Genomic DNA, 26,298 nt, shown 5'->3' with positions numbered 1-26,298 from the left:
GTCAACCTATGAATATCGGGGAACCACAGCGAGACGATCAAATCCCTGCTGGTTGAGTATCCGCAGGTTCCTGTGATATTGGGATTCTCTTGGCTCCAGCAACACAATCCCTCCATTGACTAGGCTACTGGTGCCATCATGAGCTGGAGCCCGTCCTGCCACACTCATTGCCTGAAGTCAGCTCTGCCTGCCCCGGGACATACCTGGTTGACTGGGAGGGTTATGGCCCGGAGGAGAGGTGCTGGGTTCCCGCTAAAGACATCCTGGACCCGGTTCTCATTGCCGACTTTCACCGCCGGCACCCCAGTCAACCAGGTATCCGCCCAGGTAGGACGCCAGGTGGCGTCCCTAGAGGGGGGGAGTACTATCACGCCCTGATCTGTTTCACCTGTGCTTGTCTCCACCCCCTCCAGGTGTCGCCCATCTTACCCACTTATCCCCTGGGTATTTTTACCTGTTCTGTCTGTCTGTGCCAGTTTGTCTTGCTTGTTCAAGCCTGGATTATCGACCCCTGCCTGCCTTGACCTGTCGTTTGCCTGCCCCTGTTACAATAAACATTGTTACTTCTACACAGTCTGCACTTGGGTCTTACCTGAAACCTGATTATGAGTGTAACAAAATCCATCAACAGATGGACATCATTGCCTACACAGGAGTGATGGGTGCTGATAATGGGCCTCTGTATGCCTATGTAGATATTCCATAAATAATCTGCCGTTTCCAGCTACAATAGTCATTTACAACATTAACAATGTCTACACTGTATTTCTGATATATTTTAATGGACAAAAAAATTTGCTTTTCTTTAAAAAACAAGGACATTTCTAAGTGACCCAAAACTTTTGAACGTGTGTATCACCCCTGTTAAGCTCCACAAATTTGACCCTAATATCCCAGACCTGTGTGTTAATAGTAACACACATTTAGGCACCTTAGATCATTGCCTGTGGGAATGTGCTGAGATACAAAAGTTTTGGATCTCAGTACTGCGCTATATCTCTGAGTTTATCTCTGTGACTACCCCAATACCACTAATCCCTAAACTTTACATCCTAAATCTTTACCCAGAGAATGTCTAGGAGAGAGAAGAAATGGTTGACCTCTGTCTATTACAAGCTATACATTCAGTTGCTCTCCACTGGAAGTATGTCAGTTCCCCCTCACTTGGTCATTTATTAAAAGAATTAACGTCAAGCCTGGCTCTTGAAAAATGTACTTATATAGTGAAAAAGAAAGCCCCAGAGTTTCCTGATATTTGGGATCTGAGTTTTTGCAAACCGGTGATTATAGTAGAAGCATTGTAACTGTTGATCTGTATATTCTCTATTTTTTTATGTGAATATTGGCTATAGTCGACGCGTAATCTGAACTATCTGCGACTGCATATTATACTTTTTATTTATTTGTATTATTAGAAATGTGTTTTTTTCTGTTAATGTTTGGTTATTATGGTTTTGTCTATCTTAGGGTTGGGGGGGGTATGTGTGAAAAACAACAAGAACATTTTATTTCTCAAATTGTTGATTGTCCTGTTTGGAACTAATAAATATATGTGTCATTTTTTTAAATCAAAATAGTTATATATACTTTATCTTTCTTGTGTTGTTATTATATAAAACAACGTTTGTGTATGGCTATATTTCAGATAAAACATTTTAACAATATAGGACCAATCTAACTTGTGTTATTAGGGCTCTAAAACAATACTAGTTGTGACCCCCCCATGGATTTAAAATACCGTCTCAGGCATGTCATCCTGGAGCCTGGCCTGTCCGCCAAGCAAAAACTTGACAGAAAATCAATTCATAAGATTGCTTTAAGTACAGAAATTGTTTGCTCAGTTGGAAATGAAACTAGTCAGTTTGTGACAACAACTATGTGAGCTTATTTTAGTATTACAGACACTATCTATTTCCTGGGATGTCCAATGATCTTCTATGTAGAAGAACCCTTACCTTCTAGCAACTCTTGTGTGGCTCGTGAGTGTCACAGAGCAAAACAGATTACATGCGCGTTTGTGTGAGTCTCAGCTTTTCATAGTGGAATCATAATAGTTTTTGTAGTTTTAACTGTTCAGACTTTACAGACATTTTTGTGAGAAGAACAGTTTTGGGGATCTGCCACTGTCTCACAAACACTGTTCTAGCTCAGCCCCCGGTAATTGCACAAGGCTAATGGTTGGTATCAGCAGATGCAGAAGTCTGTAGCTCAAACACAGTGTTTAAAAGGGTCACTAAAACGTGCCGACGTTACCGTGGGACTCGGAGTCAAATGATGCAGACTGTTGTCCTAGGGAGGGGACAGACGGGAGGACACAACCCTTTGGCTGTAGCTGGAACATCCCAGTAGAACTTGACAAGGCGTATCAGAGGTGGCATCTTAACAACCCTGTAAGGAACTCCAGGACTCCCATTGCGATTCTAGGAGGACAAGAACAGGTAAGAGCCACAACACTGTGGAGAACTAGGCCTACATTTGATTTGACATTAACTTGAGCCATTTTTCTTGTGTATGAAGTTGTCAAATTGTCTTGTTTAAGAGGGCTACATAACATGTACTCCCCTTTTAGAAGCAGTATCACTCAATTTCTTCAGTAGCAGTTGTAGAGGGAACGGAACGCTGTCTATCACAGCCTCCACGAAACAACTTGCATCTAGGGCAGCTCTGCTATGTTAAACTGAAACCCAATTGGATGTGTTGGCCTACATACTCCCAATGAGATAGTGATTATAGTATTCCAAATACAACATGTATCATACAGACATTATGACAGTGAATTAAGTTTTTAGTTTTGCCACCATTCTTTTTCTAACTGTATTAGTAACAAAACCTTTAATAATGCATTCTTATGAACTTACCAAAATCATTTAAACAGCCACAGCTTTTTAGTAGATTGTTGGTGACACCGAGTCTAAGACTATTGTATCAGTATGCACTAAAATAGACCATTATCATAGTAAACACAACAACAGTGATAAGTAGAACAGTGACAGTGCGATTTGATTGATAATCTTCCGATTTCAGATAGGCTTAGTTTGGGTGGCTACTTGATATATGTCTTAAGATAAGCAGCTGTATCATCACACTGCCTTCAATATTATGGGAAAAAGATGTAACTAGATTTACCAGTTTTGTCATTTTCTTAGGAGAACATGTGTCCAGTTTCTCCATCTTGTCCAATGTTGTTTAACACCCATATATGTTTTATTTTACCTTTATTTAACGAGGCAAGTCAGTTAAGAACAAATTCTTGTTTTCAATGACGGCCTAGGAACAGTGGGTTAACTGCTTTGTTCAGGGGCAGAACGGCAGATTTTTACCTTGTCAGCTCGGGGATTCGATCTTGCAACCTTTCAGTTACTAGTCCAACACTCTAACCACTAGGCTACCTGCCACCCCATGTACCTGGCATGTGTGCCAGAATAAGTGTGGCTTCTTGCATATAAAGTGTCCGTTTGGGAATGTTTCGGCAGATCACTTTTGGGTAGCTCAAGGGGTGGCAGTATCTGAGCTGAGCCCGGTAGACCCCACCCGTGCCTTGTATGGTTAGTACAGGTTTTGCCTGAGAGATTTTTTATTTTGAATAGAAACTTTGAAGTCTAGAACTTTGTAAATATAATTGAATTGTACATTTGTCACCATCATCACCAGCGCTGTGTAAATACATTGAACCCCAATTTACACCTCTACCTGCCTGCCTCCTGCTGAGGAATTTGGTGTGTTATAAATGAATTATGAAAGTAATGTTTATTTAAAAAACAATGTAATGGCCTTTTTTCATTTTGAGAACAAATGTCTGTGCATAGCCCTCACTACCCGGCTGGCAATGAGCATTCTGCAGCCTGCAGACCAGCCTGGTCTCATAGAATAGACCTTAATACAGTAAACCTAAATCCGAGACACTCAGATTAGTATGATATGTTAGGTTTGGTGTGGGTGGGTGGGCATATAACACTCATGTCTAGCAACCCAAAGGTTCTGAGTTTGAATCTCATTGTGGACAACTTGAGTTAATTAGCTACTTTGCAACTACTTAGCTAACCCTTCGCCTAACCATTTTAGCTAACCCTTCCCTTAACCCTAACCCTAACCTTAACCCTTTAACCTAATTTCTAAACTTAACCCTAACCTTAACCCTAACCACTAACCCTAACCCCTAGCCTAGCTAACATTAGCCACCTAGCCACCTAGCTAGAATTCGAAACATATCATACATTTAGCAGATACGTAACATATTGTACGTTTTGCAAATTATAACATATAATAGGAATTGTATTTCATAGCATATCATACAAAATGGGTGATGGACATCCCAAAATGAATACATACCATACGAACCTAACATATCATACTAAACGGAGTGTCTCGGATCTACCTACAGAATGATACGAAATGCTCTGAGACCAGGTGGTGCAGAAAGGCTTCCCTCCAAAGTGATGGTGTGGTGCAGACAGAACATGCTTTCTATCCAATTCTGCAGTCTCATCTACAAGTAGGCCATATGAATTTGCTTGCTCTGGGGCCGCATTTATCAAACGTGTGTGCACACAAAAAAATACACTCTTGTGCCATTTTTCCTGCAAAGGTTGGTATTTATTTTGAACTTGACCGGAAAGTGCCTCCACGCAAATCTCAAACCATCCATGTGCACAACTTCTAGAAGGTTGATCAACTACTGCAAGCAAATAGGCTTATTGTTCGTTTGGGGAAAATGTGAGGTGTTTGATGCACCGGAATTATAATAATGCCAGGCTAATAAAAACATTTAAACGTAGGCCTGATAGAGCAAATGCATTTGCTGTTGGTAAGAAGATACCCGCATAACAGCATGTCGTATAATATTTTATTTTACTTTTATTATATAGGCCTAAATCATAATCATAGTGCAGTCCGTCTCTCCTTTTCTGACATGACTGATTTAAATGATTTCCCGCTTCACAACAAGTAGGAGGCTACCATTTATCAATCACTAATTTAATAGCCAAGCATGCTCTAAAGTAAATAGACCGGTAGCCTTGACAGTAGCCTATGTGAGTAGTGTGGGTAGGCTATAGTACTGCTGTGCAATAGGATTAGGAGCGTGACATCATATTTTAGCCTATTTAATTTCAGAGCCTATACTTAGGCAGGAGATATAAACAAAATAATGTAATAATAAACAAAATATTGAACAACAATTCGTATTTTGCATAGAAGCGTGGGCTGTAACACTATACATTTTTTCTCACCCTTTTTGTGATATCCAATTGCGATCTTGTCTCATAGCTGCAACTCCCCAACGGGCTCGGGAGAGGCAAAGGTCAAGTCATGCGTCTTCCAAAACATGACCCGCCAATCCGCACTGCTTCTGAACACCCACTCGCTTAACCTGGAAGCCAGCTGCACCAATGTGTCAGAGGAAACACCGGTCAACTGATGACTGTTGTCAGCTTGCAGGTGCCCAGCCCGCCACAAGGAGTTGCTAGAGCGCCATGAGCCAAGTAAAGCCCCCCCGGCCAAGCCATCCGCTAACCCAGACAACACTGTACCAATTGTGCACTGCCCTATGGGACTCCCGGTCACGGCGGGTTGTGACATAGCCGGGGATCAACACTGTGATGCAGTGCCTTAGACCGCTGCACCACTTGGGAGGTCACAGGCTGTAGCATTGACTTAGAAATTGTTCGAAAGGACAAATATAACCCTTTGGTTGTTCTCAATCTCTGACACTAGCACCTCTATTTAAGTCTAGGGAAGAAAAAAATGTCTAAGCTTTTTTTGGTTGCACGTTTGTATTTCACAGTACGGTGTTGTATAGTCCCCACCGGCTTGAAAGGGAGGATTTTAACCAAATATGGTTAATTAGGGGCGTTTCGAAAGATCATGCACGAGCACGGAGCCTGAGTTGGTTATCTGAGGCTGAGATGGTTATCTGAGGCTGAGATGGTTATCTGAGGCTGAGATGGTTATCTGAGGCTGAGATGGTTATCTGAGGCTGAGATGGTTATCTGAGGCTGAGATGGTCAATGGTTATCTCCTCCTGGTGTACATATTACGGTCGTAGGATTGTTTGATAAATCACACTTTTTCTATGCATAAGAACATTCTAAATTCCATTTGTAAGCAGTATTTTAGAATAGTTTATACACAATATTGATAAATGAGGCCCCTGTACTCCAGAGAAGTGACATGATATATCCCCAGTTGATATTGGCTGCTAAAATGAACGACTTTCAGCTCCAAATGCAGATGTAAAACGCAGATTCTTTTGTTTTTCATGTGCGTGAGGGTCGCAAGTTTTGTACGACTCCTTTTTGAGGGTTGCAGGTCAAAATGTTTGAAAACCACTGGAATACATGACACTGGCAACAAATGGAGTTGGGTTGGATATAGTCATGGTAGACTACATTATTTCTTAAATATCTTCTATTTTGACTGGAATTGTGTTGGTCGTTGTTAATAAGTGTAAAATGTATTAAAGTTCAAAATAGTTTAGCAAAATACTTTACTCATCAGTGTGCTGCTTTCCCCTCGTTTTGTAATAATTGCTTAAAGAATCTGTGTCCCCTGGTGCAGGGAAATCTTTTTTGGGGTGCACTTTTTGTTGTTGTTGACCACATGCCCATCAAAATGTCTGTGCACAGCCCTGGTAAGTGCCTCTGCTCTACTGCTCTTTGCTGCTATGCATGCAGTGCTTTATTATCAAGGTAAAAAAAAGATATCATGCGTTCCTGTACCTCAGAGCTCCCCAGTTCTCCCCCTTCGCGCTCTCAGTTTTTGTTACAGCAACTCCCGATTTACAAAATGTATCAGTTAATACAGGTAGTATAGACTCTAGCTAACCACCATATTCAATATCCACACAAGCCACTAGCCAGCCAGACATACACTCACCGGCCAGTTTATTTAGTAGACCCATATTGTACCGGGCCTGAATTCTTTGCGGCATTCTACACGGTATCGGACACGTTCCACAGGGATTCCACCAATTTCTATGAGTGAGGTACAGTAGACAGTCGTTTTGCTGAGCTTTCTTTTAAAGATACTTAAATTGGGAATGATTGGTATAGGACTACACATATGTAAAATGTGTGCACAATGACTGTAAGTCGCTTTGGATAAAAGCATATATTATTACTTAATTAGCAGGTTGTCATTTATTGTCATGCGTCTTACGCTGGAGGCATCTCTGCAGAGTTCATGGTCGCTAGCTGGCACAGCCACAAAGTCATCAAATCTGACTTTAAACCTAACCCTAACCTTAACTACACTGCTAACCCTAATGCCTAACCTTAAATTAAGATCAAAAAGAAAATGTTTGTTTTCATACAGTTTTACTATATAGACAATCTAGACTTTGCAGCTGGCCCATCTAGAGGAAATTGCTCAGTTCTGCCTCCAGGGCAAGATTCATGATGACAAATGTCTACAATATAAATAATACAATAAGCAACCAGCATATATTTAATTAAGTATCTCTTTGCTTTCTTTGTCTTAGTTTGAGGAAGATACATGCAATCAATGTACAATGTGGCTGTTCTGAGTGTGAAGGAAGGAGAGAGACAGTGTACAGGAGAGAGAGAAGGACAGAGTAAGATACAAATATTCAAATTTATTCCACTAATTATTCTAGTGTATTGAATGTGGGGGCTTTTCTGCTTAATGTTCTGTCTGAAAACTGAAGGTAGCAGAATGTTGGACATGATGATAATGAACTGTCATCATCCTCACGACAGCCTTATCATGAACTGAATCTCACTGTGATACTAATGGGCTTCGCTCTGAGAGGCATTTTCTAAAGTGTGTAATGTTTTTGGGAAATGTAATTACCGACAACTCACTGGGAGTTTAGAGCTTGATTGCGCTCCGGTGACAACAAAATGGAATTATTTGTGTCTGTGTTATTCATGGCAGACAGCAAAAGGACGTGACTGCAGTGGCAGACAGTCACAATATCAGATCTTGTTTATAAAGAGTTTGACCTCTGTGGTCAGGGGTCAGGGGGATGGGGTAAAGTGCCCTGTACCAGTCAAAGAGTTAGAAAATCATAATATTCCCAGAGGACAGAAGATGTTTTGAACAGATGTTTTTCGTCTGAAAACTTGGCACACATGGGATGTTTCCATCGCAAAACCAGTAAAAGTTTAGCCTTTTGCTGTTTTGGTAACACTTTATTTTTAAGGGTCCGTAATAAATAATTTACAAGACATTTAGAAAGTATTTACCATTTATTAATCATTACTCCCACATGTATAAACCATTTACTAATCATTACTAAAGCATCTTTTCAGCCCTTAATCTAAAGTGAGCGCTATTTATGCTTTTTCAATAATTTATAAATGTTTTGAGTTACCACTGTAATTTCTCTCACAAAGATGTGTATGAAATTGCTCGACATTCCAGCAGTACCTGGTAAAAGAATAAGCACACAACACAGGATATTTAAGGAAATATGTATACATTTGTGAAAAACTAGCTTACTAACTGTTAAACATGTGGGAGTAATGAGTAATAAAGGGTGAACAAACTGTAAATGCCTTATAAATGGTTTATAAACGCCTTATAAATGTTTTTTATGGACCCTTAAAATAAAGGGTTACCGCTGTTTTTGAGTCAAAGGTCAGAGTACAGTAAAATCCATGGTTGACCCTAACTTTGAAAGTGATGTAGAGTATTTGTTCGTAGATTTTGTTTGCTGAAGACTGTTTTTACTTCCATTTATTAAAATATGCACAATAGTTAGCATATTGGGTATTGGATGTACTTATCCTGAGACCAATTGTTTGCCCTGTGGGAGTTTGCCTTGGAGACTATGTCCAAACTTCGATGATTCAAAGGAAAAATGCCATTACAACATTTTCCAAGAAAGAGCTACTCTGGGATTTATGGGATGTATTAGTGTACGGTATGCTGAGCTCTTGTCCAGACACCCAGAGTCAAAGGTGAACAATGACAGACCCTCAGCTGACAAGGACTCTCCAGATAGTCTGCCTATAAAGTAACATGACGTGTTCTTCTGTGGTCAGTTTGCAGTTTGGAGATTGCAGCGTCTGAACCATGTTCTCCACGGCCACTTCATACAAGAACCAGCATTACTCGGAGCTGAAGAAGGAATGTCTGGAGGACAAGAAACTGTTTGAGGATCCAGAGTTTCCAGTTACCAACGCATCCCTGTTTTACAGGAAACCACCTCCTGGTATCGTGGAGTGGAAGAGACCAAGGGTGAGTGACTGAGACGACTAAACAGAGCACTTCAATTTGATTTTTGATTCACCTGAGCAGTCACCTGAGCAGTCACCTAAGCAGTCACCTGAGCAGTCACCTGAGCAGTCACCTGAGCAGTCACCTGAGCAGTCACCTGAGCAGTCACCTGAGCAGTCACCTGTGAGCAGATTTGACCAAGAGAAAAATAAACCTGTGCTTTATTATTTTATATATATAATACCAAAAGCAGAGTCTGCGTGCACTGTCTGCATGCAAAAACACCAAACAGGAAATAGAATGTCACAATTTGTATTGCTCATGTTTTTCCTCATAGTTTTGGGGGAAATGTTATTGCTTAAAACACCAATTTATAGGTTGATGTTTGATGTTAGTCAAATGGAAGCTTATCAGAGTGCTATAGACTGCTGTCTGGGACCAGATCATGACCTTCCTCTGGTGCAATATTGAAACCAATGTCATGTTTATGATTGAACTTTCATACGTTCTGGCTTTGACAAGACTTTTACAAGACCTCTGGCATTGATGTACAAACAGTATGACTGTGTTATATTTAGCCATATAAAGGTATTGTGGAAGGTGTTGTTTGCTCATACAACATTTTGTGATGGAGTACTTCAAAGGTCAATTCCTTTTGAGTGGTTGTCTCTGGAGGATTGTGTTAAAGGTTGTCCATAAGGAACAACAACGCTGGCCTTGGCAATGTATGTCATGGTGAATGTCATCCACAATGGTCATGGTGGTGACAGACAACAAACTGTGGTGTGAAATTGGGGTGAGGGTGTTACTGGGAATGGTCTCGAAGTGTGTACTTTACGTAGAGTGTGAGATATATAGTATATGACAGAACATGTTTCAATACTGTCAGAGAAAAAAATAATCTATGGTTGTATCACTGCCATTCTGTTCAGTGGTGGGAGACAGAGTTATAGTATTCCTGTTTAATTAATGTATTCCCTTATCTGTGCTTTATATGGCACAGTGGTCAAGTGACAAGAAGAGAAATTACAATTTCTTATTTCTCACAAAAGTACAACACCTCAAGAGAGTTCCAACTCATTTTAAAACAAAACATGTTCAAAGCCAGAACTATTTGGTAAAAATATTGTTACAAGCATAATCACTGAGCACATTCTAAGATGTATTTGCATTTTCCAAATCCTCTCGTTGGTACAGGAAATCAGCGACGAGCCTCATCTGTTTGTGGAGGGCATCAGCTCCCATGACCTGAACCAGGGCCGTCTGGGTAACTGCTGGTTTGTGGCGGCGTGCTCCTGCTTGGCACTGAAACCAGACCTCTGGCAGAAGGTGAGTTTGATTCTCTCCTGTCTGGTCACAGTCTGAGATGAGCGTTGCAAGAGAAGACTGTATGTGTATTTCCGTGTGTATTAGTTTCCTTTAGTCCCCGTATGGAGATATACATGGTGCTGTTTGGGAAGGAACATATACATTATGTATGTGACGTATGTGGATGGGTGTCTATGTCATTCCAAACTCCTGATACCCGACTCAGTTTAATTAACATAGTTGATGTGAGGAATTCACCTGAGGGGCTTTTTACTGTCATTGAATGGAAAACAGTGTCATCTTTCCTTCTTAAATTACCCTACTATCCCTCAGCAACATTAATATTTTCCTTATATTCAAATGAACCTGGCTAGGAAAATAAGCACTCGCCAATATTCCCACCCAAGTTGAAAACTATGAACATTTTACTAGACATGTGGTTCACTGTGAAGCCCTGTGTGTTGACAGGTCATCCCTGACTGGAAGGAGCAGGAGTGGGACTCTAAGCACCCGGTGAACTACGCTGGCATCTTCCACTTCCAGTTCTGGGTGTTTGGGGAGTGGGTGGATGTGGTGGTGGATGACCGCCTGCCCACCATCAACAGAGAGCTCATCTACTGCCACTCCAAACTCAACAACGAGTTCTGGAGTGCCCTGCTTGAAAAAGCCTATGCCAAGTCAGTATACTCTAAACATTACTCAACCCTCCTTTCAACCCCCCATTTTTTGCCCTCTGACCTCTCTGTATCCTCTTCTGTCTCCTCCTCTTGTCTCCAGGCTCTCTGGCTGCTATGAGTCGCTGGACAGGGGCAACACTGGTGATGCGGTTGTTGATTTCAGTGGAGCCGTGACAGAGGCCATTAACCTGGAGGCTGACGTTTTCCACAAAGACCAGGAGAAAATAGACAACCTGTTTGAGGACTTGCTCAAAGTCTACGACAGGGGTGGAATCATCAGCTGCTCCATCAAGGTCTGTCTTCTCAATTGATCGCGTTCAATTGGTCAGCACACTGTATATAGTCACAGGTAACTGTCACAGGGGTAGAACACACTGGGCAAACACTGATTAAATCAATGTTGTTTCAACGTATTGTGATGTGGGAATCAACGTGGAAAATACATTGGATTTGAAAAAAGTCATCAACCAGTACAGTTTCTCATTTCAACCAGAAGTTGTAAACATTGAAATTATGGTAAATCTTCAACTTAAATACATTGACTTTAAACTGAAAAAGTGTATTATTAATATTGTGAATTTGGCATTTTATTTATAGGGCTAATGGTAACTACTTCTAAACTTCCAAAGCTCCAATCAACCATGGATGAATGAGTGTATACAGTGCCTTGCAAAATTATTCATCCCGCTTGGTGTTTTTCCTATTTTGTTAAAAAAAAAAACACCTGTGTGCAATCTAAGTGTCACATGATCTGTCACACGATCTCAGTATACTGTATATACACCTGTTCTGAAAGGCCCCAGAATCTGCAACACCACTAAGCAAGGGGCACCACCAAGCAAGCGGCATTATGAATACCAAGGAGCTCTCAAACAGGTAATGGACAAAGTTGTGGAGAACTACAGATCACGGAGCACCATTAAATCCATTATAAAAAAATTGAAAGAATATGGCACCACAACAAACCTGCCAAGAGAGGGCCACCCACCAAAACTCACGGACCAGGCAAGGAGGACATTAATCAGAGAGGCAACAAAGAGACCAAAGATATCCCTGAAGGAGCTGCAAAGCTCCACTGCGGAGATTTGAGTATCTGTCCATAGGACCACTTTAAGTCGTAATTTTAATGTTTACAAGCCTGGTTGAAATTAGATAAAAAAACGTACTGGTTGATTACTTTTTTTAAAATCCAATGTATTTTCCACATTGATTCCATGTCACAATATGTTGACAAATTATGCTGAAACAACATTTATTCAACCAGTGTGTGCCCAGTGGGAAGTGACTGACTAATGTGTTTGTCACTCTCTTAGGCGTCTCCTTCTGAAATCGAGGCTTGGATGGCGTGTGGGCTAGTGAAGGGCCATGCCTACTCAGTGACTGCAGTGAAGAAGGTACGGTTGGGCCACGGTCTGATGGCCTACTTCCAGAACAAGACCATCCCCCTGATCCGCATGAGAAACCCCTGGGGAAAGACTGAGTGGAACGGAGCCTGGAGTGACAGGTGTGGAGGACATGGAGCCTTTATCCTCCCCGCTCACGTGCAGTTCAACCTCTCCACACTTCAGTGCCCATGTGAACACATCAACTCATTATTTCATTCTCCTTTCCTGTTGTCTCTCCCCCTCCTCACTTCAGCTCAGCAGAATGGGAAAGGGTTGGCAGCATGGAGAGGGATAAGCTTGGCATCACAGTAGAAAACGATGGGGAGTTCTGGTGAGTGTAAACAAAACAATTAAAGACTATTATCTCTTCTGTTCAGCGCATGAGATAGTGGTTTATCTACCGTAAAATTTCAATTAATAACCCGGGAGTTTATTTGCTTAAATCAACACAACAGGCACTTTTTAGAGGCAGGCTTCTATTTGAGCCATGCGTCTATTTCCTTAAATCACACAGCTTTTTCTCATTTGCCATAGTTAATTGTGTAATACCAGCATTCACTTCCAGCATTTTATAAAAATTCTTAATTTCCTGCACTAATGTGTTATCATTTATACACTGTATCACGTTTTTTTGTCTCAGTATGCCTCTATTTCTTTAAAAATATATATATTTTCCTTAATAATAATTCTCCTCTGACTGTGATTTTTCGTCAGTTTTTACTTTTGTCACTAGAGGGCGATTGGCCGATTTCAAGGGGTCTGTACTCCCAAAGTTGTTGACTGTTTTTGTGCATGTTTTTGTATGGCTTATTTGATCAAACAGAAGTAATCAAATCAAAGTTTATTGGTCACATACACATGGTTAGCAGATGTTAATGCGAGCGTAGCGAAATGCTTGTGCGTCTAGTTCCGACCATGCAGTAATATCTAACAAGTAATCTAACAATTTCACAACAACTACCTTTTACACGCAAGTGTAAAGGAATGAATAAGAATATGTACATATAAATATATGGATGAGCAATGGCCGAACGGCATAGGCAAGATGCAGTAGATGGTATAGAGTACAGTATATACATATGAGATTGTAGGGTAATGTAGGGTATGTAAACATTATATAAAGTGGCATTGTTTAAAGTGACTAGTGATACATTTATGACATGCAATTTTTAATTATTAAAGTGGCTAGAGATTTGAGTCAGTATGTTGGCAGCAGCCACTCAATGTTAGTGATGGCTGTTTAACAGTCTGATGGCCTTGAGATAGAAGCTGTTTTTCAGTCTCTCGGTCCCAGCTTTGATGCACCTGTACTGACCTCGCCTTCTGGATGATAGCGGGGTGAACAGGCAGTGGCTCGGGTGGTTGTTGTCCTTGATGATCTTTTTGGCCTTCCTGAGACATCGGGTGTTGTAGGTGTCCTGGAGGGCAGGTAGTTTACCTCCGGTGATGCGTTGTGCAGACCTCACTACCCTCTGGAGAGCCTTACGGTTGTGGACAGAGCAGTTGCCATACCAGGTGGTAATACAGCCCGACAGGATGCTCTCGATTGTGCATCTGTAAAAGTTTGTGAGTGTTTTTGGTGACAAGCCAAATTTCTTCAGCCTCCTGAGGTTGAAGAGGCGCTGTTGCGCCTTCTTCACCACGCTGTCTGTATGGGTGGACCATTTCAGTTTGTCTGTGATGTGTACGCCGAGGAACTTAAAACTTTCCACCTTCACTATTGTCCCGTTGATGTGGATAGGGGGGTACTCCCTCTACTGTTTCCTGAAGTCCACGATCATCTCCTTTGTTTTGTTGACGTTGAGTGTGAGGTTATTTTCCTGACACCACAGTCCGAGGGCCCTCACCTCCTCCCTGTAGGCCGTCTCGTCGTTGTTGGTAATCAAGCCTACCACTGTAGTGTCGTCTGCAAACTTGATGATTGAGTTGGAGGCTTGCATGGCCACGCAGTCATGGGTGAACAGGGAGTACGGGAGAGGGCCGAGAACGCACCCTTGTGGGGCCCCAGTGTTGAGGATCAGCGGGGTGGAGATGTTGTTTCCTACCCTCACCACCTGGGGGTGTCCCGTCAGAAAGTCCAGGACCCAGTTGCACAGGGTTTGGAGGGTACTATGGTGTTAAATGCTGAGCTGTAGTCGATGAACAGCATTCTTACATAGGTATTCCTCTTGTCCAGATGGGTTAGGGCAGTGTGATTGCGATTGCGTCGTCTGTGTACCTATTGGGGCGGTAAGCAAATTGGAGTGGGTCTAGGGTGTCAGGTAGGGTGGAGGTGATATGATCCTTGACTAGTCTCTCAAAGTACTTCATGATGACGGAAGTGAGTGCTACGGGGCGATAGTCGTTTAGCTCAGTTACCTTAGCTTTCTTGGGAACACGAACAATGGTGGCCCTCTTGAAGCATGTGGGAACAGCAGACTGGGATAGGGATTGATTGAATATGTCCGTAAACACACCAGCCAGCTGGTCTGCGCATGCTCTGAGGACGCGGCTAGGGATGTCGTCTGGGCCGGCAGCCTTGCGAGGGTTAACACATTTAAATGTTTTACTCACGTTGGCTGCGGTGAAGGAGAGCGCGCAGGTTTTGGTAGCGGGCCGTGTCGGTGGCGCTGTATTGTCCTCAAAGCGAGCAAAGAAGTTGTTTAGTTTGTCTGGGAGCAAGACATCGGGGTCCGCGATGGGGCTGTTTTTTTTTATTGACTGTAGACCCTGCCACATACCTCTCGTGTCTGAGCCATTGAATTGCGACTCTACTTTGTCTCTATACTGACACTTAGCTTGTTTGATTGCCTTGCGGAGGAATAGCTACACTGTTTGTAATGCTTAGGTTGTTACGAGTGTGCTAATATAAGTAGGACACGTGACATCCAGACAACTTTGAGAAAAAACACTTTATATTGGAGTTGTGCCTGATGTTCACGAGCCACTGTCGAGTCCCCAATAACCGGATGTTACAGTTTTCAGGAGAAATGGAAAAAGTGCCTGTGACACGATTTCCACTTTGGAACGTTAACAAGGCGACACTCCATCTTAACTCCTCCACAGTTACTGGATTGGTTGAACAGTGCAGAACAGAACTTCCCTCAAAAAAATGTCTTCTACTTGTCAAGACCAGTATGTAGGAGATCTGGTTTCAGGTGTTACTTTTATGCTTTCTACGTTAGATTAGTTGTTCACATACATATCTGCCCTCTCATTGGCCAGAATGGTCCCACCTGATCTCGACTCTTCCTGACTGCCTACCATTTTTGAAGACACTTATTTTCATTGTTAGAGCAGCCACTTGAGTATCTGGTCAATATAATTGATCATCTGTGTAAAAACAGATTTCCATAATTATTTCAATTCATTCCTGAATTATTTATTGTAACAAATAAAACATTAAACCTAAAAAAAATCATGATATTTCATGGAAACCGAGTAAACAATTAATTTAGACCCAGCATTTATTTGAAACCGGTGTAAATTTGCTGAAATGTGTGCTGATGCCCAGCTATCAAAAGAGACTGCGTTTGATTGAAGTTTTATAGTATCTACCAGTCTTAATTTGTGTCTCTCTCTGTGTGTTATCTCCATAGGATGGCGTTTCCAGACTGGTGTAAGTACTTCACGGATGCAGACGTGTGTCATCTCATCAACACTTCTCTGCTCACCATCCACAAGACATGGCACGAAGTGGTGCATTTCGGGAGTTGGACCAAGCATTCAGAGCCTCTGCACAACCGCTGTGGCGGCTGCATGAACTACAAACAGACCTTCCTACAGAACCCCCAGTACCTGTTTGACATGACCAAGGAGGTGGACGAGGTTCTGATCTCCCTACAGCAGAGAGACATGAAGATCCACAGACGTATCGGCCAAGGAGAGAACCTCACCCTTGGCTTCACCGTCTTCAAGGTAGTTCATATTAACACCCTCTTAGATTGACTGCAGTGGGACTGGGGTGAGAGACTGGGTCAGTGAGGGTTTGTCCAAAGGACAGGGTGCATGTCTGGAGCGTGGGGCGTTGGTCCAACTGCAGTTTATTTTAGGGGAGAAGTTCTCTGTGCTACATGTTTGGCTTCCCCATCCGTACAAGAATTTGGCTAAATCAATGGAATTTCCCTTTTCTCTCTTCATCCGTTGAACAAACAGCAAATCAGCCAGTGGGTGTTTACAATAATGGCTAGACATTACCTATAATGGCCACATTGGCCAGTTCATGTCTGGGACAAGAACTTCCAATGAGACCTGTAATCACGAAACGAATCGGTAACACTTCATTTTAAGGGGTTCTTATTACAGTGTAAATACATGCAGTTAATTGTAACTTGATTGAGTTTACTAAAACAGATAAGATATAGGTCAACCTCACTGACTGGGGTCTACCATATGGGTGTCCTCCCAGATTATAATAAACAAAGTACTTATAATTACTGTGTGCAGTACCCATTATGACAACCTGATACTCTTTGCCATCCAAGTGAGAGGCTAAACCCACAAGTACACCACAGAGTACATGTAATACATGCATAAGTACAACGTAATTACTCGGTGTTACACAGGATTTAGCTACTTCAAATGAAGCGTATCTTATAATTAATGTGTGAGAGCATTCGGAAAGTATTCAGACCTTTTTCCACATTTTGTTACATTATAACTTTATTCTAAAATTGATGAAATAAATGTTTTCCCTCATCAAGCTACACAAAATACCCCATAATGACAAAGCGAAAACAGGTTTTTTTAAACTTTTGCAAATTTATACAAAAACAAACAGGAATACCCTATTTACATAAGTATTCATACCCTTTGCTCTGAGACTCAGTATTGAGCTCAGGTGCATCCTGTTTCCATTGATCATCCTTGAGATGTTTCTACAACTTGATTGGAGTCCACCTGTGGTAAATTCAAGTGATTGGACATGATTTGGAAAGGCACACCTGTCTATATAAGGTCCCACAGTTGACAGTGCATGTCAGAGCAAAAATCAAGCCATGAGGTGGAAGGAATTGTCCGTAGAGCTCCGAGACAGGATTATGTCGAGGCACAGAAGTGGGGAAGGGTACCAAAACATTTCTGCAGCATTGAAGGTCCCCAAGAACACAGTGGCCTCCATCATTCTTAAATGGAAGAAGTTTGGAACCACCAAGACTCTTCCTAGACCTGGCCGCCCGGCCAAACTGAGCAATCTTGGGAGGTGACCAAGAACCCGATGGTCGCTCTGACAGAGTTCCAGAGTTCCTTTGTGGAGATGGGAGAGCCTTCCAGGAGGACAACCGTCTCTGCAGCACTCCACCAAGCAGGCCTTTATGGTAGAGTGGCTAGACGGAAGCCACTCCTAAGTAAAATGCACATGACAGCCCACTTGAAGTTTGCCAAAAGGCACCTAAAGGACTTTCAAACCATGAGCAACAAGGTTCTCTGGTCTGATGAAACCAAGATTGAACTATTTGGTCTGAATGTCTGGAAGAAACCTGGCACCATCCCTACGCTGAGGTATGTTGGTGGCAGCATCACACTGGTGGGGGATGTTTTTCAGCGTCAGGGACTGGGAGACTAGTCAGGATCGAGGGAAAGATGAATGGAGCAAAGTACAGAGAGGCCTCAGACTGGGGCGAATGTTCACCTTCCAACAGGACAACGACCCTAAGCACACAGACAAGACAACGCAGGAGTGGCTTTGGGACAAGTTCTCTGAATGTCCTTGAGTGGCCCAGCCAGATACCGGACCTGAATCCAATCTGGGGAGACATGAAAAGAGCTGTGCTGCGACGCTCCCCATCCAACCTGACAGAGCTTGAGAGGATCTGCAGAGAAGAATGGGAGAAACTCCCCAAATACAGGTGTGCTAAGCTTGTAGCGTCATACCCAAGAAGACTCAAGGATGTAATCACTGACAAAGATGCTTCAACAAAGTACTGAGTAATGGGTCTGAATACTTATGTAAATGTGATATTAAGTTTTTTCATTTTTATAAATTTGCAAAAATGTATAAAAACCTGTTTTTGCTTTGTCATTATAGGGTATTGTGTGTACATTGATAACGGGAAAATATAATTGAATCCATTTTAGAAAAAGGCTTTAACGTAACAAAATGTTGAAAAAGTCAAGGGGTCTGAATACTTTCCGAATGCACTGTATACAGTACATGCTCAATCCTGACAATCTGGCACTCATTTTAAGGCTTCTGGAAGAACCATCCAAGTGGGATGTACACCACAGAGTACATGTAATATCTGCATAAGTATAATGTAATTACTAGGTGTTACACTTTTTAAACTAATTAAATCCTGTGTAACACCTAGTAATTACATTGTACTTATGCAGATATTACATGTACTCTGTGGTGTACATCCCACTTGGATGGTTCTTCCAGAAGCCTTAAAATGAGGGCCAGATTGTCAGGATGGCTAACGTACTATATAAGTACACATGAATTACAAGTAAGTACCCTTCAAGATACACTTTTTTTTAACTCGCTAAATCGTGTGGATGTTGAAGGGTACTTACTTGTAATTAATGTACACCACAGAGGACTTGTAATATCTGCATAAATACAATGTGATTATTAGGTGTTACACTTAATTTTAACTAGCTAAATCCTGTGTAACTTGAGGGGTACTTGTAATCATTGTGTACCTACAAAGTATGTTACCCATCCTGACAATCTAATCGTCAGCTTCTGAAAGCACCATCCAAATGAGAAAATTAACACAGTAATACACTACAGAGTACATATCTGTAATATCTGCATAAGCAGGGGCGCAACTTCGGTTTTAGAAGTAGGGGGGGACATAATATATGTATTTTTTTTATTATCCAGTTGGATAAACACTCCAAACAGCCTACCCGACCACTCGGAGGCGTCCGCACGGTCCTAAAGCACACTGTTGCCTCGTTTTGAGTCACATACCAATGATACAACTGGGGGGGGGGGGGCAAAAATACAATTTCAGAATGTGGGGGGGACGTGTCCCCCGTCCCTAGTGAAAGTTGCGCCCCTGTTCATAAGTACAAGGTTGGCCTAGTTGTTACACAGGATTTTGCTATTTAAAGTGAAGTGTAACTTTATATAGAAATTGCTCATAGGTAACTATAATGACTCATTACTCATTATCAAGTAAAATACTTACAAACAAAAGATGAGATTTTACTTTCATCAACTTTACTGCAACAGAATAATAAGGATTTTTATTGTTAGATTAATTCTTTTATTAATTAGATTAAACAAAGCTATAGGCCTACTCAATAACATAAAAATAACTATTCTAGTGGTGATTTAAAATCTGAAGCTTATATAATATGGTGAGTAGCCTAGATAGCTAGCTATTTTTAACATTACAAGTAACAATAGAAATCGACAACTCCGTCTGACTGTCTTTATCTGTTTCTTTCTTGTAAGCCTTTCCCATCCTGTAGTCTGATACCTTGTGGGAATCTGTGGTAGAGAAGAAGAATGTATGACTTAGCATAGACGCTCTACATTATCCCTAATTATCATCATAATTTCTATAGTTTAGGCATATATAGTATTCAGTGCCTTCAGAAAGTATTCACACCCCTTGACTTTTACAAATGAATTACAAAGTGAAAAGCTTAAATGTCTTGAGTCAATAAGTATTCAACCCCTTTGTTATGGCAAGCCTAAATGAGTTCAGGAGTAACATGTTGCTTACAAGTCACATAATAAGTTGTATAGACTCACTCTGTGTGAAATAATAGTGGTTAATATGATTTTTTAATGATTAACTCGTCTCTGTACCCCACACATACAATTATCTGTAAGGTCCCTCAGTCGAGCAGTGAATTTCAAACACAGATTCAACCACAGGGAGGTTTTCCAATGCTTTACAAAGGGCACCTATTGGTAGATGGGTAAAAACATTTAAGCAGACATTGAATGTCCCTTTGAGCATGGCGAGGTTATAAATTACACTTTGGATAGTCTTCAATACACCCAGTCACTACAAAGATACAGGTGTCCTTCCTAACTCAGTTGCCGGAGAGGAAGGAAACCCCTCAGGGATTTCACTAGCAGGCCAACGGTGACTTTAAAACAGTTACAGAGTTTAATGGCTGTGATAGGAGAAAACTGAGGATGGATCAATAACATTGTAGTTACTCCACAATACTAACCTAATTGACAGAGGGAAAAGAAGGAAGCTTGTACAGAATAAAATTTAAAAAAACATGCATTCTGTTAGCAACAAGGAACTAAAGTAATACTGCAGAAAATGTGGCAAAGCAAACCACGTTTTGTCCTGAATACAAAGTGTTATGTTTGGGACAAATCCAATAAAACACATTTTCAAGCATAGTGGTGGCTGCATCATGTTATGAGTATGCTTGTATTGGTTAAGGACTGGAAAGTTTTTCAGGATAAAAAAGAAACAAAATGGAGCTAAGCACAGGCAAAATCCTAGAAGAAAACCTGGTTCAGTCGGCTTTCCACCAGACTCTAGAAGATGAATTCACCTTTCAGCAGGAAAATAACCTAAAACACAAGGCCAAATCTACACGAGTTGCTTACCAAGAAGACAGTGAATATTCCTGAGTGGCGGAGTTACAGATTTGACTTAAATCTACTTGAAAATCTATGGCAAGACCTGAAAATGGTTGTCTAGCAATGATCAACAATTATTAATTCAGGTGTGGAAAGCTCTTAGAGATTCACCCAGAAAGACCCACAGCTGTGTCTACAAGTATTGACTCGGCTGTGAATACTTATGTAAATGAGATATTCTGTATTTCATTTTCAATACATTTGCAAAAAAATCTAAAAACATGTTTTTACTTTGTCATTACGGGGTATTGTGTGATGATTAATACATTTTGAAATCAGGCTGTAACACAACGAAATGTGGAATAAGTCAAAGGGTATGAATACCTTCTGAAGGCACTGTAGCTAGTTAGGCCTAGTTAGCTACCTAGCTAGTTGTTGTGTTATCCAGCTAGCAATAATAGTGCTTGTGTCGACACAAGTAGTTCGCCAGCAAGCTAACGTTAACATGCTGGGTGTGTCTCACATAATACCCTTAGGGTACGGCTACCCTGAGGACAAGGTTCAGGGAAGATAAGACCATCGAGCCCAGCTAATGTTAGCTATCTAGTTAGCTAGCGAGTAGTGATCATAGCATATTTGCCAGCTTTAGGTAGTTAGCTAGCTAGTTAGTCAAGAATAGTCAATTAGGTGGTGTGCTAGCTAATCCCCCCAAAATTGACAGATTGCATGGAAAGTATATTCTGTACATGGTAACTATACTGAACAACAATATAAATGCAACATGCAATAAAACATTTTTTTTTACTGAGTTACAGTTCATATAAGGAAATCAGTCAATTGAAATAAATTCATTAGGCCCTGCTCTATGGATTTCACATGACTGGGAATACAGAAATGCATCTGTTGGTCACTGATACAGTACCATTAAAAAAAGTAGGAGGGTGGATCATTAAATCTGTCAGTATCTGGTGTGACCACCATTTGCTTCATGCAGCGCGACATCTCATTCGCATAGAGTTGATCAGGCTGTTGATTGTGGCCCGTGGAATGTTGTCCCACTCTTCAATGCCTGTGTGAAGTTGCTGGATATTGGCCGGAACTGGAACACGCTGTCGTACACGTCAATCCAGAGCATCCCAAACTTGCTCAATGGGTGACACGTCTGGTAAGTATGCAGGCCTTGGAAGAACTGGGACATTTTCAGCTTCCAGGAATTGTGTAAAGATCCTTGCGACATGGGGCCGTGCATTATCATGCTGAAACATGAGGTGATGGCGGCTGATGAACTGCATGAGAATGGGCCTCGGGATCTTGTGCATTCAAATTGCCATCGATAAAATGCAATTGTGTTCGTTGTCCGTAGCTTATGCCAGCCCATACAATAACCCCAACGTCACCATTGGCACTATGTTCACAATTTTGACATGATGCCATACAGTGGGCAAATACTCACCTTTGATGGTCACTGGTAAGCTGGAGAAGTGTGTTCTTGACCCATTGTCAAATGCACAATTAAATGATTTAACAATTTACAATATTGTTTATCATGTGGTTTGTGCAGGCTGAAATATGGTGAAATACCCCTTAATTAAAATGAAGTGTTACCAATGATTTAGAGTTTCAATCTGTTCAAGCTGAAATAACAAACATTGGCGAACAGTCATGGTGAGAAATGATTTCTTCTGATTTAAGGTGGAACTGAACAGAAAGTACCGCATGCATAACATCATCACCCAGATGAACGTGCAAACGTCGAAGTACATCAACGCCCGCACGGTGTTCACGAGGGTCACGCTCCCCAAGGGTCGCTACATCATCATCCCCTCCACCTTAAAACCGGAGATTCTGGGAGAGTTCATGCTGCGTGTTTACACTGATGTAGACTCAGGATGCAGGTACTGGAACTAGACCTGTGGCATAGCTAAGAGCCCTATTTAGAAGTAATAACACACTTTAGTATGATGTCGATGCAGTTTTTAGCATTACTTTTTGTCTCTCAGAGAGCTAACAGAACACAAACCCAGGATGAGGTGTTGGAGTGCATTCACTGGCTACCCCCATGCTGTGTCCCAGATCTACATCCACGGAGCAGAGGGGCTGGAGAACCAGGACAGCACAGGGGGTTAGGGAACGCTCCACAACCTCTAATGAATACTATACATTACAGGGAAACATAAGTCAGAAATAGACACTATGAGAGTATACTCGGCATGACCTCTAATGAATACTATACAGTCGTGGCCAAACGTTTTGAGAATGACACAAATATTAATTTTCACAAAGTCTGCTGCCTCAGTTTGTATGATGGCAATTTGCATATACTCCAGAATGTTATGAAGAGTGATCAGATGAATTGCAATTAATTACAAAGTCCCTCTTTGCCATGCAAATGAACTAAATCCCCCAAAAACATTTCCACTGCATTTCAGCCCTGCCACAAAAGGACCAGCTGACATCATGTCAGTGATTCTCTCGTTAACACAGGTTTGAGTGTTGACGAGGACAAGGCTGGAGATCACTCTGTCATGCTGATTGAGTTCGAATAACAGACTGGAAGCTTCAAAAGGAGGGTGGTGCTTGGAATCATTGTTCTTCCTCTGTCAATCATGGTTACCTGCAAGGAAACACATGCCGTTATCATTGCTTTGCACAAAAAGGGCTTCACAGGCAAGGATATTGCTGCCAGTAAGATTGCACCTAAATCAACCATTTATCGGATCATCAAGAACTTCAAAGAGAGCGGTTCAATTGTTGTGAAGAAGGCTTCAGGCCGCCCAAGAAATTCCAGCAAGCGCCAGGACCGTCTCCTAAAGTTGATTCAGCTGCGGGATCGGGGCACCACCAGTACAGAGCAAATACTTTTGGGGGATGGCCTGGTGTCAAGATGGGCAGCAAAGAAGCCTTTTCTCTCCAGGAAAAACATCAGGAACAGATTGATATTCTGCAAAAGGTACAGGGATTGGACTGCTGAGGACGGGGGTAAGGTCATTTCCTCTGATGAATCCCCTTTCCGATTGTTTCGGGCATCCGGAAAAAAAGCTTGTCCGGAGAAGACAAGGTGAGCGCTACCATCAGTCCTGTGTCATGCCAACAGTAAAGCATCCTGAGACCATTCATGTGTGCGGTTGCTTCTCAGCCAAGGGAATAGGCTCACTCACAATTTTGCCTGAGAACACAGCCATGAATAAAGAATGGTACCAACACATCCTCCGAGAGCAACTTCTCCCAACCATCCAGGAACAGTTTGGTGACGAACAATGCCTTTTCCAGCATGATAGAGCACCTTGCCATAAGGCAAAAGTGATAACTAAGTGGCTCGGGGAACAAAACATCAATATTTTGGGTCCATGGCCAGGAAACTCCCCAGACCTTAATCCCATTGAGAACTTGTGGTCAATCCTCAAGAGGTGGGTGGACAAACAAAACCCCACAAATTCTGACAAACTCCAAGCATTGATTATGCAAGAATGGACTGCCATCAGTCAGGATGGGGCCCAGAAGTTCATTGACAGCATGCCAGGGCAGATTGCAGAGGTCTTGAAAAAGAAGGGTCAACACTGCAAATATTGACTCTTTGCATCAACTTCATGTAATTGTCAATAAAAGCCTTTGACACTTTTGAAATGCTTGTAATTATACTTCAGTATTCCATAGCAACATCTGACAAAAATATCTAAAGACACTGAAGCAGCAAACTTTGTGGAAAATAATATTTGTGTCATTCTCAAAACTTTTGGCCATGACTGTACATTACAGGGAAACATAAGTCAGAAATAGACATTACAAGAGTTTACTCAGCATGACCTTATGGCTGGTTCATACTGTGTCATTGTGCAGGTGCAGATCCATATGTGATCGTGTCCTGTGAGGGCCACTCAGTCCGGTCAACAGTTAAGGCAGACACCCTGGACCCGGTGTTTGAGACCAGAGCCATCTTCTACAGAAAAAAGCCCAGGAAGCCAATCACTGTGGAGGTAAGATATAGAGGTGTCAAATATCATAAATACCAATGGGAACTAAAGATAAAGTGATTCATGAATTGGTACACTTGATGTTCTTAGTGTTAGTGTAGTTTTTATGCTTTGGTCTTACCTGGTCTACCCCTCCCTTGTCCTCTTCCCCAGGTGTGGAATAGTAACGCTGTGAAGGACCAGTTCCTGGGCCAGGTGGTTCTGACAGGCTCATTAAAAGACTCGACCAAACCCCAGAGGCTCCAGCTAAGGAAAAGAGGCAGAGCCATGGCCGACGAGATGCCTGGCTCCATCACCCTCCGCATCGTCACCTGCACCGAGCTTACAGAGATGTGACCTGGATCAGCTGACTACTACCTGGGTCACATTGACAATGTATACAACACTCTTGTCACCTCTTGCTTGCAATAACAACGCCAGAAGGAGACTTTGGACAGGAGCTTATCACCACAAGACATCATTTGGTTGTCAGAATGTCTATGAATGTGAGCTCATAATCTTTTAAGGACTGGCATGGTCATTGACCAAGAAGAACCTTCAAGCCTTCCGGAGTACATTTTTTCTTACTGTTATTGCATTACTTTGTGTTTTGTAAAGAGACAAGTTATGCCTTTTTGAAAGGTGAATGAATGTGAAAAAGTCTGCATGAAGCAAGACAAAATGCAATTATTTTATACTAAACTATACACTCTGAAACACAATAACTCACTGAAGTGATACACATATTGTATCTGTCTACAAAATGATGCAGCATATACATTTTAATAGCATGTTTGTTATCATATAGAAATGTATGTGCCTCTTTTGATATTGTTGAGAAACAGACCAAATGTTTAAGTTTTTGCTACACAATATTGTAAAGTCTTGAATAACCTGAATGTACAGTATCTACAGTGTAAGTTTTGGACTACGGTCATCAATTTGTATCCTTCCACTGAGCAACTTGAAATGTCTAAAGGGTATACTGCATGTGTCTAAACTACAGTACTCCCTTGCTCAAAATGACTTGCCGGGTAATCCCTACTTAAAGGTCAAAGTAAATCTATTCAAACCAAAAAGTTAATTTACAATGATGTTTTATTTATTTTTTATTTCAGTCCAGTTCCCAAACTGCAGTATTTTGTTGCTTTACACTCAAGACACAGCCATGCACAATTCATAATTTAAAAAAGTCTATAGCTTTAACCACAATTAAAAATAGCTTATCCGAAACCTTAGTTTCCCCCTGTCGCTTTTTCTCATCTGTCTGTTTCCAAAGATGGGGCCTGCTGAGGTTTACCAGATGGATCAGC

At 41.6% G+C, this 26,298-nt stretch overlaps 1 protein-coding gene across 2 annotated transcripts; it reads left to right on the top strand.

The window, feature by feature from the left end:
• The first annotated feature begins 1,829 nt into the window (after positions 1-1,829).
• On the top strand, positions 1,830-26,064 carry LOC139537050 (calpain-5-like). 2 transcript variants are annotated; one of them, XM_071337886.1, is made up of 12 exons: positions 1,830-2,438; positions 9,006-9,201; positions 10,378-10,509; positions 10,957-11,165; positions 11,266-11,458; positions 12,479-12,669; positions 12,804-12,881; positions 16,129-16,447; positions 22,728-22,930; positions 23,036-23,157; positions 24,873-25,009; positions 25,160-26,064. In XM_071337886.1, the coding sequence occupies exons 2-12, from the start codon at positions 9,037-9,039 to the stop codon at positions 25,340-25,342; spliced, it is 1,932 nt and encodes a 643-aa protein (XP_071193987.1). In that variant the 5' UTR covers positions 1,830-2,438; positions 9,006-9,036; the 3' UTR covers positions 25,343-26,064. The 2 variants fall into 2 exon arrangements, with proteins under 2 accessions (XP_071193987.1, XP_071193988.1); XM_071337887.1 differs by lacking the exon at positions 1,830-2,438 and adding an exon at positions 6,406-7,570.
• Positions 26,065-26,298: the final 234 nt, after the last annotated feature.

The sequence above is a fragment of the Salvelinus alpinus genome, chromosome 13 (genome assembly GCF_045679555.1).
Source record: "Salvelinus alpinus chromosome 13, SLU_Salpinus.1, whole genome shotgun sequence".
Taxonomy (NCBI): domain Eukaryota; kingdom Metazoa; phylum Chordata; class Actinopteri; order Salmoniformes; family Salmonidae; genus Salvelinus; species Salvelinus alpinus.
Note: the sequence above shows the minus strand (reverse complement) of the source record. Positions and strands in the feature narration are given on the sequence as shown.

What these genes read in the sequence shown, in the direction of transcription:
- LOC139537050 (XM_071337886.1), top strand. Translation starts at nt 9,037, where the DNA reads ATGTTCTCCACGGCCACTTCATACAAGAACCAGCATTACTCGGAGCTG. An exon ending in TCATCAGCTGCTCCATCAAG is followed by an intron (nt 11,459 to 12,478) that starts GTCTGTCTTCTC and finishes TCACTCTCTTAG; the next exon opens with GCGTCTCCTTCTGAAATCGA. An exon ending in GATGTAGACTCAGGATGCAG is followed by an intron (nt 22,931 to 23,035) that starts GTACTGGAACTA and finishes TTTGTCTCTCAG; the next exon opens with AGAGCTAACAGAACACAAAC.